This window comes from Trypanosoma cruzi, genomic scaffold (genome assembly GCF_000209065.1).
Source record: "Trypanosoma cruzi strain CL Brener 1047053516987 genomic scaffold, whole genome shotgun sequence".
Taxonomy (NCBI): Eukaryota; Euglenozoa; class Kinetoplastea; order Trypanosomatida; family Trypanosomatidae; genus Trypanosoma; species Trypanosoma cruzi.
In genome coordinates this window covers 222,306-233,404 of record NW_001849541.1, presented here as the reverse complement: position 1 = coordinate 233,404, position 11,099 = coordinate 222,306, and the positions used below count along the sequence as shown (strand labels likewise).

At 49.6% G+C, this 11,099-nt stretch overlaps 5 protein-coding genes across 5 annotated transcripts, besides 5 other annotated features; all 5 read left to right on the top strand.

Annotated features, from left to right (window-relative positions):
- Positions 1-11,099: part of a sequence feature (heterozygous, non-Esmeraldo-like haplotype) that runs on past the window's edge.
- Tc00.1047053504131.150 (DNA helicase, putative) lies at positions 49-2,865 on the top strand (the record flags this gene model as incomplete). The annotated part of the gene is made up of 1 exon (XM_810436.1): positions 49-2,865. The coding sequence occupies one exon, from the start codon at positions 49-51 to the stop codon at positions 2,863-2,865; it is 2,817 nt and encodes a 938-aa protein (XP_815529.1).
- Positions 2,995-3,025: a microsatellite.
- On the top strand, positions 3,031-5,208 carry Tc00.1047053504131.160 (uncharacterized protein; the record flags this gene model as incomplete). Its single annotated transcript, XM_810437.1, has 1 exon — positions 3,031-5,208. One exon carries the CDS (start codon positions 3,031-3,033, stop codon positions 5,206-5,208), a length of 2,178 nt encoding a protein of 725 aa, XP_815530.1.
- Positions 5,265-5,289: a sequence feature (AT_rich).
- On the top strand, positions 5,655-7,838 carry Tc00.1047053504131.170 (ubiquitin hydrolase, putative; the record flags this gene model as incomplete). The annotated part of the gene is made up of 1 exon (XM_810438.1): positions 5,655-7,838. The coding sequence occupies one exon, from the start codon at positions 5,655-5,657 to the stop codon at positions 7,836-7,838; it is 2,184 nt and encodes a 727-aa protein (XP_815531.1).
- Positions 7,998-8,022: a microsatellite.
- On the top strand, positions 8,444-8,770 carry Tc00.1047053504131.180 (ATPase subunit 9, putative; the record flags this gene model as incomplete). The annotated part of the gene is made up of 1 exon (XM_810439.1): positions 8,444-8,770. One exon carries the CDS (start codon positions 8,444-8,446, stop codon positions 8,768-8,770), a length of 327 nt encoding a protein of 108 aa, XP_815532.1.
- Tc00.1047053504131.190 (mitochondrial carrier protein, putative) lies at positions 9,664-10,545 on the top strand (the record flags this gene model as incomplete). Its single annotated transcript, XM_810440.1, has 1 exon — positions 9,664-10,545. One exon carries the CDS (start codon positions 9,664-9,666, stop codon positions 10,543-10,545), a length of 882 nt encoding a protein of 293 aa, XP_815533.1.
- Positions 10,589-10,609: a microsatellite.

Genomic DNA, 11,099 nt, shown 5'->3' with positions numbered 1-11,099 from the left:
TATGGTTTTTTTTTTTCCTCTTTTAAATGTTGCTTCATCCTTCTCTTTATGTACGTTAAATGCAGTTTTATATATAAATTAAGGTGGTCAGCTGTCGAAACGGCACCGATCACACATTCAATGAATTGCTACTGCGAAATTCCTGTAAAGTGCACGGCGGGCAAGGACGGCAATCTTAGTTACGTATGCGCCATGAGTAAATGTCGTTTTTTTGCCTTGTGTCCCTTGCATGCCGACGGATGGCGTAGGGTGGTGGCTCCCCCTGCCGTCACAGGTGAATTTATCGCGGTCCGCTTTGAGGCAGTGCTACATCCGGAAAAGAAGACGCCGCATGTAGCTGCCACAGTCTCACCACCTGAAGTGGAAGCGGTGATCGCCGTTCTTGAGGACGCGCAGTTTCAGCCCATGTGGTACGTGGCGAAGAAGGCGTATTTGTATCCGATGGAGTCCTACAGCCACCTGCTTGTGGCACTGAGGAAACTTTTAGTCCGAGTGCATATCGAGGAGATCCCGTCCTTCTTCTTTCGTTGCCTGGAAGCCGTACAAGAGATTCAACTAAAGCATGAACGGAATATTGATGGAAACGCCTCACAACCTGCTGATGTGGATGACGTGGTGTACTCTCAACTGCGGCCGTTTCAGAAGAAAGGCGTGGATTTCATCATCGCACGCGGTGGTCGCGGGATGATTGCAGATGATATGGGTCTGGGCAAAACGGTTCAGGCACTGGCAGTGGCCCACCACTACCGTAACGAGTGGCCTGTGCTCATTGTGTGTCCCCTGTCACTAGTGGAAAATTGGACCAAGGAGCTCATGCGCTTTTGCAGCATTCCCATTGGGCGGATCGCTATTTTTCAGAACAGCAAGGTACGTGTGACGGATGTTCACAGTGCCGTTATTGTGCCGTATTCATCGCTGAAAAGTCTGGATACTCAGTCAACCACATTCCAGGTGGTTATACTTGATGAATCCCATTATATTAAAACCGTAGACTCCAAGCGAACGGTGGCGGCTCTTAAGTTATGTCGTGTTGCTCGTCGTGTGTTATTGTTATCCGGCACACCCACGTTATCGCGGCCCATTGAGCTCTATCCCCAACTACAGACTATCATGCATCCATCCTGGACCCCGTCCAAGTCTCTGTTTGCTGCGAGGTACTGTAACGCATTTGTGGGTCGCTTTGGTGTGGACTACTTGGGCCACTCGCACATGAGTGAACTACATGTTTTGCTGCAGCAGTTTGTCATTCGTCGCACGAAGCGGGAGCTTGGGAATGAGCTGCCATCGAAGATTCGTCAACTGCTGTATGTGTACATTACACCGAAAGAAAAGAAGGCACTTGAAAAAAGTGTTTTGGCGCTTCGAAATTCATTTAGGGACGGGGCAACGCTCCCCACTTTAGGAGCCGCGGTGGGCACGACGAACATGACTCAAGGTACCGGTGGGAATTTAACGAAATGTACACCCGGCGGCGCGACCGCAACAAGAAATATGACCGCCTTTGACCTGAAGATTGCCACGGCTCGGGCCAAAATAGCCGCTGTGCAGGACTACGTGAAGAGCACGACGGAGCAAATGGTGGAATCTGGGCAGAAGGTGATCATCTTTGCCCACCACCAATGCATGATGGAGGCTATTCGCGAGGCCGTGGAAAGTGTTCAGCCCAAGCAGCCCCTAGACTACATTTACATTACAGGAGAGACACCAGCAGCCCAGCGAGAGGCGCTGACGACGCATTTTCGAACGTCCACTAATTGCCATGTCGCGGTGTTGTCGATGCACTCCTGTGGTGTGGGTCACAATCTCACCTGCGCCACGATGGTGGTCTTTGCGGAGCTGGATTGGAATCCAAGTACCCACCTGCAGTGTGAGGACCGTGTTCACCGCATGGGACAATCATCTGCATGCGTCATCAAATATCTCCTCGCGGAGGGAACATCCGATAGTGTCATTTGGCCGATGCTGCAAACGAAATTAAACGTGACGCATGCTGTCCTTGAAGACAGCCAAGCTGGCGGTGAAGGATGGAGTGCGGGGGCTGACACACGCCGCATCCTCCGCTCCGATGTCCCTCTCACGCCATCCTCGCCGGAGAAGAAGCAAGTGACACTGGAGGGTTTTCTCTCTCACTCCGGTTCGCGTCCATCACGTCCACTGACGCAAGGCAGTGACTCGAATGCCGAAGTCTTAAAAACATCGGACGAAAGTCCTCGAGCGGATACATCGCCGGACACACCGTTTCAAAGTCCATCAGCAGTGGCACCTGCAGAGAATGCTCTTCTTGACATTGCAAAACTGCGTCAGCAGCGCGAAGCCCGTAAAGTTGTTCATTCAACGCCAGTTTTGGGTACAGCTGGCGCTGGATCGTCTCCTGTTGCTGCGGTGACGGTGACACCATCACCACCACCAATCCAAAGGCAGGTAACGTTGCATGAAGTGTTAACGAATCATCCGGCAAATTCCCCTACGCCGAAAAATTCTCCACAACAACGAACGAAATTTCATGTTGCAGTTGCATCGAAGTCATTTAACGAGCGTAGCGGGGCCGCCCATACGTCTAGTTGTTCGAGTGAAACCACCTTTTGTGCTCCCATTGTTTCTCATCCTGTGAAGACTTTGTTTTTAACTCGGCCTGCATCCGCGACTTCCTCATCGGCAGCTTCCTCTGTGAAGCCTCATGCTGGTGCGAGTGCGGCTGATCTTTCTGTTGTTTCTACAGTCTCTAAGGAGGGATCCATTTGCCTAGTGCCGTCGCCGCGTTCTGAGGAAATACGCCGTTATAATGCCCGTAGAACGCCTTTTATACTTGGCAGTACACTGGGAAAGCGCTCAAGGCCTGATGACATGGAAGACCAAGTGTTGTGATGATAATTTATTTTTCTCTCTCTCCCTCTCTCTGGAGAAAAAAGGGAAATAGAGAGACATTAATAATCCGCTGCTTTTGTGCGTTGACTCTTTTTGATTGCCTCTGTTTTTGAGGTAACTCTTTGGTTATTTATTTTCTTTTTTTTTTTTCTTTTTTTTTGGCTCATGGATCTGGAGGCGGCCACAAATAAAGGTGCGGGTGTGCACACAATGCACATTAGGAGGAGGCCGCGCATGAGGCGGAAACGTCTTGCCATTGCATGCGTGTTGTTTATTTGGTTCCTCTTTACTTTTTTGCCACCCGCTGTGGTTTTATTTTGGGAGGAAAAAGGCATAGAAACACAATTGCCAGTATCGCAAGTACGCCTGCAACCACTATTTCCTCTTTCCTCCAGTGACGGTAGTGGTGCACATGCTACGGCCAACTCAGCACGAGTTCAAATAGGAAAAAACGACGAAGCATTTGATCGTGAGGCTATTCTTCTTGTGAAGATGAGTCTGCAACGGCAAAAAAGGACGATGCCCGAGCTGCTGAAACGAGTATTAGGCAGAGGGGGTCTGCGCTGCGCACTAATTTCTTCATGGGCTATAAAAGCGTGTTCAATGGCGTTACGTGAAGCCTATCATAATCCGCCCGGGCAGGGAAGAGGTGCACCGGTCCCAGTGTTGTTCCCATCGAATGGGAGTTGCCACGGAACGAACACCAAGAGCATTGGGAAGAAAGATATTTTGGAGGGATCAAACCGTAGTATCGTGGATCAGCTTCCCCAACAAATTATTCGCATGCGAAAGAGGGCGGAGGCAAGTGGGTTGATGTTTCCGTCGTCACAAACCCTTTTTGAGGAAGTGATGAAGGCGGATGTTGAGCGGTGTGGAAACACATCATCTGACCTTTATCGTGGCATCTTCGATGATTTTGGCGGTGTATTTAGTGACGTGCAGGTGGTGAGCACGCGGTACCTTTTAAAAAGGGGATTTGCGAATTTCTCTACGTTGGAGGGGACTGTGGAGATGGTGGCGGGTGCGGCGACCACAACGTACTTTATAATGAGTCACCAGTTGGAAGCACGGCGTGGGTTGAACTTAACGGACACTCTGTTTAGGACTGCAGTGAAGAAGGGCTGCGTGTTCAGTCAACTTTCGGCGGGTGTTGATTATGAGTGGAAAGATGGATCACCTGTTGGACCCCTCGTGATTCTCATAGACTGTTTCAAAGGCGGTCATTCCCGTCAAGAAGGGGCGTCGGAAGACCTTTCTTCTGGTGGGCACCATGTTGTCATGGCGGGGGGATTCAAACACCCACTTTTATGCGAACACCTTCCGAATGAGATTGTGCTTTCTCGAGTAATTAAGTATGGGGAGAAGACGGCGGTTTTTCACGGGCTGTGGCAGGAGGAAAAGGCGATTGTAAAGCTTTTTCACCCGTACCATTACTTCAGCTTTCAAGGCTTTTATGAATTTGTGCAGGGGAGGGCGAAACGAAGCCCGTTAATTCATTACCCGAGATTTAGCTGCTACTCCTCCAAGTACGATGGAATCTTTCAGATTCAGTCTGTTCTTACCGATCATGTGACATTAAAATCGCTCTTGAGTTCAAAGGCGTATCGTAAGCGAGTTTCATTAAGGCAGCGGTTGGAGATTGCCATCCAGATTCTCTGCATCTTTAAGTTTATGCACGAGGAACACCCTGCTGGCTTCTTTTCATACGATGACAACCACCCCAGTCAATATCTACTCAAAAGGGAAAAAGACGGTTTCTACGCTCTGCGGCTTATTGACATTGATACCATACAGAAGGGGATTGCAACACCTCTGGCCAATACGCGGTACCCATACAGCAATGTGAGCACATATTGTCGGTGTTTTTATTGTCATGGACGCTCCAATTGTATGTTTTTTAATACATACGAGGCCTATGAAGCCTGTGGGCAAATTCATGTCAGGAATGCATGGAGCGTGGAAATGTCCCACATAGTGCGTCGTGGGCGTTTGTGCGATGGTAGCAGTGACATGTGGTTTCAGGCCCAACTTCTTTTTTTCCTTTTTGATGGAACCGTGGCGTGGCAGAATTTGAAAAGAGAAGAGTTGACTCATCAGATTCAGTCTGGACTTGTCCCGCCCTTGACGCAATCGGCGGCGGCAGCGAACCACACAGAGGAGGCGGGCCAACTCCTGTCACGGATGTTTCGCTCGCGACCGACGGAGACGACAGTCCTGAAAGAATTAAGCGAACTGTGCACGGCGGTGGGTGGCTGCAGGAGACTAAAGGGGTGCCCGGCAGTCGTGCCGCTACCGGCTGGTGGCGAATACTCCTCGCCGATGGGTCTCCACCTGAGCCGCTAAACGAGGACGGACGCTTTTATGAGGAAACATGCGCGAGCCGCAACAACGGATATTTCTTTTTTTATTTATTTTTTTTTAATTCCACAAAAAAGCAAACGGAATTTGTTGTTTTTGGTGGTGTTGCGTACATGGCGGATCTGGATATTTTTACCCTTCAGATATATTCACAACATGACAAAAAGTTTGTGGCTCCGCTCGGTTGCTGTTTTTCTATTTTCTTCTTTCCCTCTCAGGACTGCGTGGCCTTATGCTGACGGTGTTGGGCGTGACAACTCTGCACTCCGCCTTTGTTTCTTCTTCTCGTCTTCCTTGTTTTCCGCTCCGTCGCTGGTGGCTCACAGCCGCAGAGAGGGTGACGCCTTGACGGAGGCGGCGGTGGGGGAAGGGGAGCGCGGTGAAGGGACAGAAAGAAGAAACCAAAAAGGAAAAGGAAAACAATACAAAACATGGAATTCATGAACGGTTCCAATGGATTTGTCGGCCGCGACGTCATTTTTCGACCGATTCAGTTTGAGCGGTATCGAAAGCCCTCCGTTGTTAGCTACCCGCGACATGCAATTGTGTTAAACCCCCACCACACACGAGAGGTTGCACACGATGGGAGGGCGAAGGATAACGCCGACGAGGCATCGTCCAACGAGAGTGAACAGTCAGAGAGAAGTGACATTGACGAAGATGACCCGCTGCATATTGAGGAGGAGCAGATGTTGTGCCGTAATGAGCAGCTGCGTCAGTTACTTCATCTGCGATGGCGCCATGTTGGGCCCGCTGGATGCGGACTAGAGAACATGGGCAACACATGTTTTGTAAACAGTGTACTTCAGGCCATAGCTTATACACCGGCTCTCGCGCAGTATTTTGCCGGTACTTTTAAGGCTCCGTGCTCACATGTGGTGGGTGCGCCATACGACTATGCATATGCGTTGGGGGAAACTATACGGAATATTCACACCCCATCGAATCGAGCGCGTCGCGCGGCTCTTCTTGTTTCCAACCTTAAGGGTCTATTTCCTCATTTTCAGCTTGGCCGACAGGGGGATGCACATGAGTTTGCAGTTCAACTCCTGCATGCTTGTCACCGCTCCATTCTTTTTCGTCAGATTGGATCACGAAAGGTCAGTTCTTGTATTGAGCAGACAAGCACGTTGCAACGTGTTATTGGTGGGTATCTCTGCTCCGTGGTCGCTTGGAGTCGACAGGAGGAAATTCATCGCCTCATAAAAGCAGGAAAAATTCAAGAAGCGGCCGATTTGAAATTAAGCAGCCGTGGTTCCAGCAGCGATGTGTTGGTGTCGAATACATATGATCCTTTTGTCACCCTCAGTGTGGAAGTTGTGGGGCAAACCCTGGATCACTGCCTGGCAAAGCTCTGTCAGGAGGAAAAGTTGTGCAGGCATTCCTACGTCAGCCCGCGTGGGGTGGCTGTACAGGCAACGAAACGTTTTCAGCTTCATAAACTTCCACCCGTTCTTATTATTCACATGAAACGTTTTAACTGCATGGGAGGGAAGGTCACAAAGTACATTCAGTATCCAAAGAAGCTTAACTTGGCCCCGTTTTGTACTGATAAGGCGATGAAAGCAAATGCGGCAGTTCGTCGTAATGCGGGTGGTGATGAAAAGGATAGCTCGTGTCTATATGAACTCAACGCCATTTGCATTCATGAGGGTAACTTACTCGTTTATGGCCATTACTATAGTGTTGTGCGTGCTCGTAACGGAATGTGGCTTTTGTGCAATGACGAACGCGTGTCTTATTGCGATGAGGAACGTGCGCTTCGGCAGCAAGCTTACATGTTATTTTACTCTCGGGTGGAACCGTCTTCTTTAGGCGCAAAGTATACGCAAAAGAAAGAAACACGTACGCCACAACCGTTGGACAGACGTCCTGTGGGAGAGGCGGCAACAGGAAGAATGACGACGTCGATGTTGCCTGGGTCTGTGAGAGAAGGTGCTGAAGAGGACATGGGTCGTCCGTTGAGTGAGGAGGAAGTAAGACGGATGATGAGAAAAAAGGCGGCCGCCAAGCAACCGAGTCCGGACGAAGGAAAGAAGGAGGAAGGTGTACACCGTGGACAGTTGAATGGGCAGCGGGAGATGTCCTCCGCTCATGCATCTTCTTCCTCTTCTGATGAGGCAGATGAGCATCCGTCGCTTATGAGTGGAGGCGTGCTTAAAAATGTTGTCTCGTCAGCACCAGTCAATGGTAAAAGGGAGACCAGTGCTTTGCAGAATGGTCATTTAAACTCCCGGTACTGCGGTATTGTAAAGGCCATTCGGCAGCGGACGGCACCGCCCGCATTGGTCACAACAGCCACGACAACAACAAGAGCCCAGACGATGGATGAGATGACGATGGCGAAAGAGGCGAAGAGGGAGGCGATTGTCGGGGGCCATGTTATGGAGGTTTTGGAGGAAATGAAGCAGCAATCTGTACCTATTACTGTCGCCCGGCCTCGACATGCGCCAAAGTTCTGCCAGCGTGTGCGGGATCCCATGTGGGAAATGGAAATGGATCGTGGGCGTGTGAAACGTGTGCGGGCGAAGCGTGAGGAGCATGTGGGTGAAAATAAGTTCCAGAAGGCGGAGATCGCGTTTGACAGTCGAGGACGTCGCCATCGCAACGCGTGAGTTAAGGTGTAAAGTTTTGTGTGTGGAAGGTTTAAAGAACTAGAGGCTTACTTCATGGATTTGTTCTCTTTAATTAGGAAGTGAGAAGAGATCTTGGAAGCGGCCGCTGGGAACGATGGAAACACCGAAAAAGAAAACATGCGTGGGCGGCACTCATTCCCACCGTCACCACCACCACCACCACTTCCCCCCTCAAAGGAAAAATAAAGTTGGTTTCATAAAACGCATGAAGTTTTGTGCGTACGACGAAGACTACGACAACGTTTCTTCCTCTTTTAAGCCGGTGGAGGAAACGATAAATAACTGTAGGCGCGGAGAGTTAACTTGAAGAAAATTGGAGACGATGGCAGTCCCGTTCCTTTTTTTTTTTTTTTTTGCGCGGGTTTATCCTCTTATGTGTGTTTTATGCTTTGGGCGTTTTATGCCGCTTACATGTCTTTTTTTTTGTGTGTGTGTGTGTTTTGTGGACTTTTTGTCCCGTCTTTTATTTTGGCGGGGGATTATTTGCGAACACCAACAACAAAGAAAGAGGACTTCACAACGTTTACAGCGCTGAACACGCCGAAATAATCAAACATCAATTTCAGAGCCGAACTATTGACAAGATGATGCGCCGTTTGATGATTACCCCGCCAGTCGCTCGCCGCGTGGCCGCTGCGGTCCCCTCGTCCACCTCACTGGTGGTGCGTAGGGCGTCGACCGTCGCCATTTCCGTGCAGGGCCTGCATTACGTTGGCACGGGACTTGCCGCCATCGCACTCGCGGGTGTCGGCCTTGGCATTGGCACCATCTTCGGCAACCTGTTGGTGGCCTGTGCACGGCAGCCAAACCTGACGAAGATGTTGTTTAACTACGCCATTCTTGGATTTGCCCTGACGGAAGCTATCGGCCTCTTCGCACTCATGCTTGCCTTCCTGATGCTCTTCTCGTAGAGTGGAGGAGGATGTGTGTTATATGTGTGGGTGATGAGAGGGGAATGGAGGTGTTATTTGACGGGCCTTGCTCGGCAGCGATGTTACTTCTCATGGCCTCTCGTGTAACCCGCGATACGGGATGGAGAGGCGGCGGTCTTGGAAACGTTGCGAAGTTTGTTAGGGCGAGGGGGAGGCTGTTAGGATAAAAGGGGAAAATAAAACAAATTAATACGCGCATTTATATCTGGGATTAGCAGCGGGAAAAAAAAAAAAAAGGCGTGGGCGCGAGGCCGGCCCTTCTTTGCTCGCCTCCTTACTGCGTGTGCGACGAGAAGGAGCCAAATAAAAATAAAAATGAGAAACGGAAAGGAAAGGAGTGGAGGAGAAAAAATGTTTTATTTTACTTTTTTCTTCTCTTTGTAGAGTGGGTAATTTTGGTAGGGGACAAAGAGAAACAGAGAAGGAGGCATACGGAGAAAAGGAAACAATTAAAAAAAAAAAAACCCTTCTCGCATAGACGGAAATGGGCGAGAGGGCCGAAGGAACTGTAGTGGTGATGGTGGTTGGAATTTGGTTCTTAGGAGGGCGAGGTAGTAGTTGGACCACTCATTTGTTTGTAGTGTTTCTTTTTTTTTTTTTTTGTTCCCCCTCCCTCCCCTCACTGCGTGTGTTTGTGTTCGTGTGTGGCGGGTTTTGACATCACCTCTGCAGGGACGCTGTTGAGGCGTCTCCGTTACGCGACGTGCCTCATCATCGCTCCGCCGCACGAACTTTGCTTTTTTCTTCCTTGCTTGCTTCCTTCCTTTTTTCCCCTTTATGGCAAATGTCTGTTGTGTCAGGAAGAAGTGCGTACCGACAAGAGCGAGCACAAAAAATAGAAAAGAGAAAGTAGGAGAGAAAGGGAGGAGAAAATGGATTTGCTGACTAGCTTCATCAGCGGATGGATGGGCGGCGTTGGACTTCTGCTTGTGGGCCATCCCTTTGACACGGTCAAAACGCTTCTGCAGGACGCCAAAGGCAAGCACAAGAATGCCCTCAGCTGTGTGGCGAGCATTTTGAAGAAGGATGGACCTCTTGCTCTTTACAAAGGTGTGCTAGCCCCCATGACCGGCGTGGGCGTCGTGTTCGCCTTCTACTTTGTTGCCTACGACAGCTGTGAGAAGTTCATTCGTTGGATGAAGGCTCTGGATGCCTCTAAGCCGCTGCAGATAACGGATGTAATGATATGCGGTGGCAGCACGGGTGTGTTGGGGTCTCTCGTACTTGGGCCCGCCGAGCTGCTTAAGATTCGTCAGCAGACAGCTCTTAACTCCGGCACGGACAGTTCTCTGCGCGGTGTTATCTCGTTCATCTATCGAAGGGAGGGTTTTCGTGGTTTCTTCCGCGGCACAGGAATGACAATGGTTCGTGATGTGCCAGGAAGCATGGCCTGGTTTGGCGCATATGAGTACACAAAACTGCTCATCTGCAGCAATCCAAAGATACCATCCGTGTCGGAATCACTCTTTGCTGGCGGAATGGGAGGTATTGGCATGTGGTCCTTTGCGGTTCCACTGGATGTCATCAAGACCCGCGTGCAGGCCAGTCATGAGAAACTAACGCTGGTAGGTGCAGTGCGGGGCATCTTCAAGGAGCGTGGGCTCCGAGGTTTTTACCGGGGCCTCGGTCCTGCATTGCTGCGCGCTTTCCCCGCTAACGCTGCCTGCTTTGCCACGAAGGAGATGACTCAGCGTGCACTGAACAACCTAACGGGTTCCGCAACTGGAGTCCAGAAGAGCATAGATCAGAAATAACCAGCAAGAGGGATCTTCCATTTAAGATGGCATAATGATCCAGTATATATATATATATATATATGTTGGTACAAATATATTATCTGCGCATTACACGCATTCGAGTACGCCCAAATATATGTATGTTTTCCTTTTTTCCCATTTTCTTTCTTTTTGTAACTATTTTCTTGTATGCAATACGGTTTATCCTGGGGGGGATGAGAGGCAAAAGGAGTAGAGGACGCGAAGAAGAAAGCGAGGAAGAAATGAGGTTTGACGGTTTGTAAACTGCAAAAAGAAGTACGAAAAGAGGAGGCAAACCCAAATTATCGAGGGATGGCATTGGGAAAGGAATGAAGTCCTTGATGCATATACGCGTACGTGCACATCATTCTAATGGTAAAACCTCGTGCATTTTCGTGTATCCACATGAAGGCATTATTATTTTTTTTTTTTCCCCGTGGCGTTGTAAAATGACGACGCATTCGGATGACGTGGATGTGTTTGTTTGAGTTATTTTTAGTTGTTTTTGTTGTTGATTTCTTGTGTGGGTGCATGCATGCATTTGTGTGTGT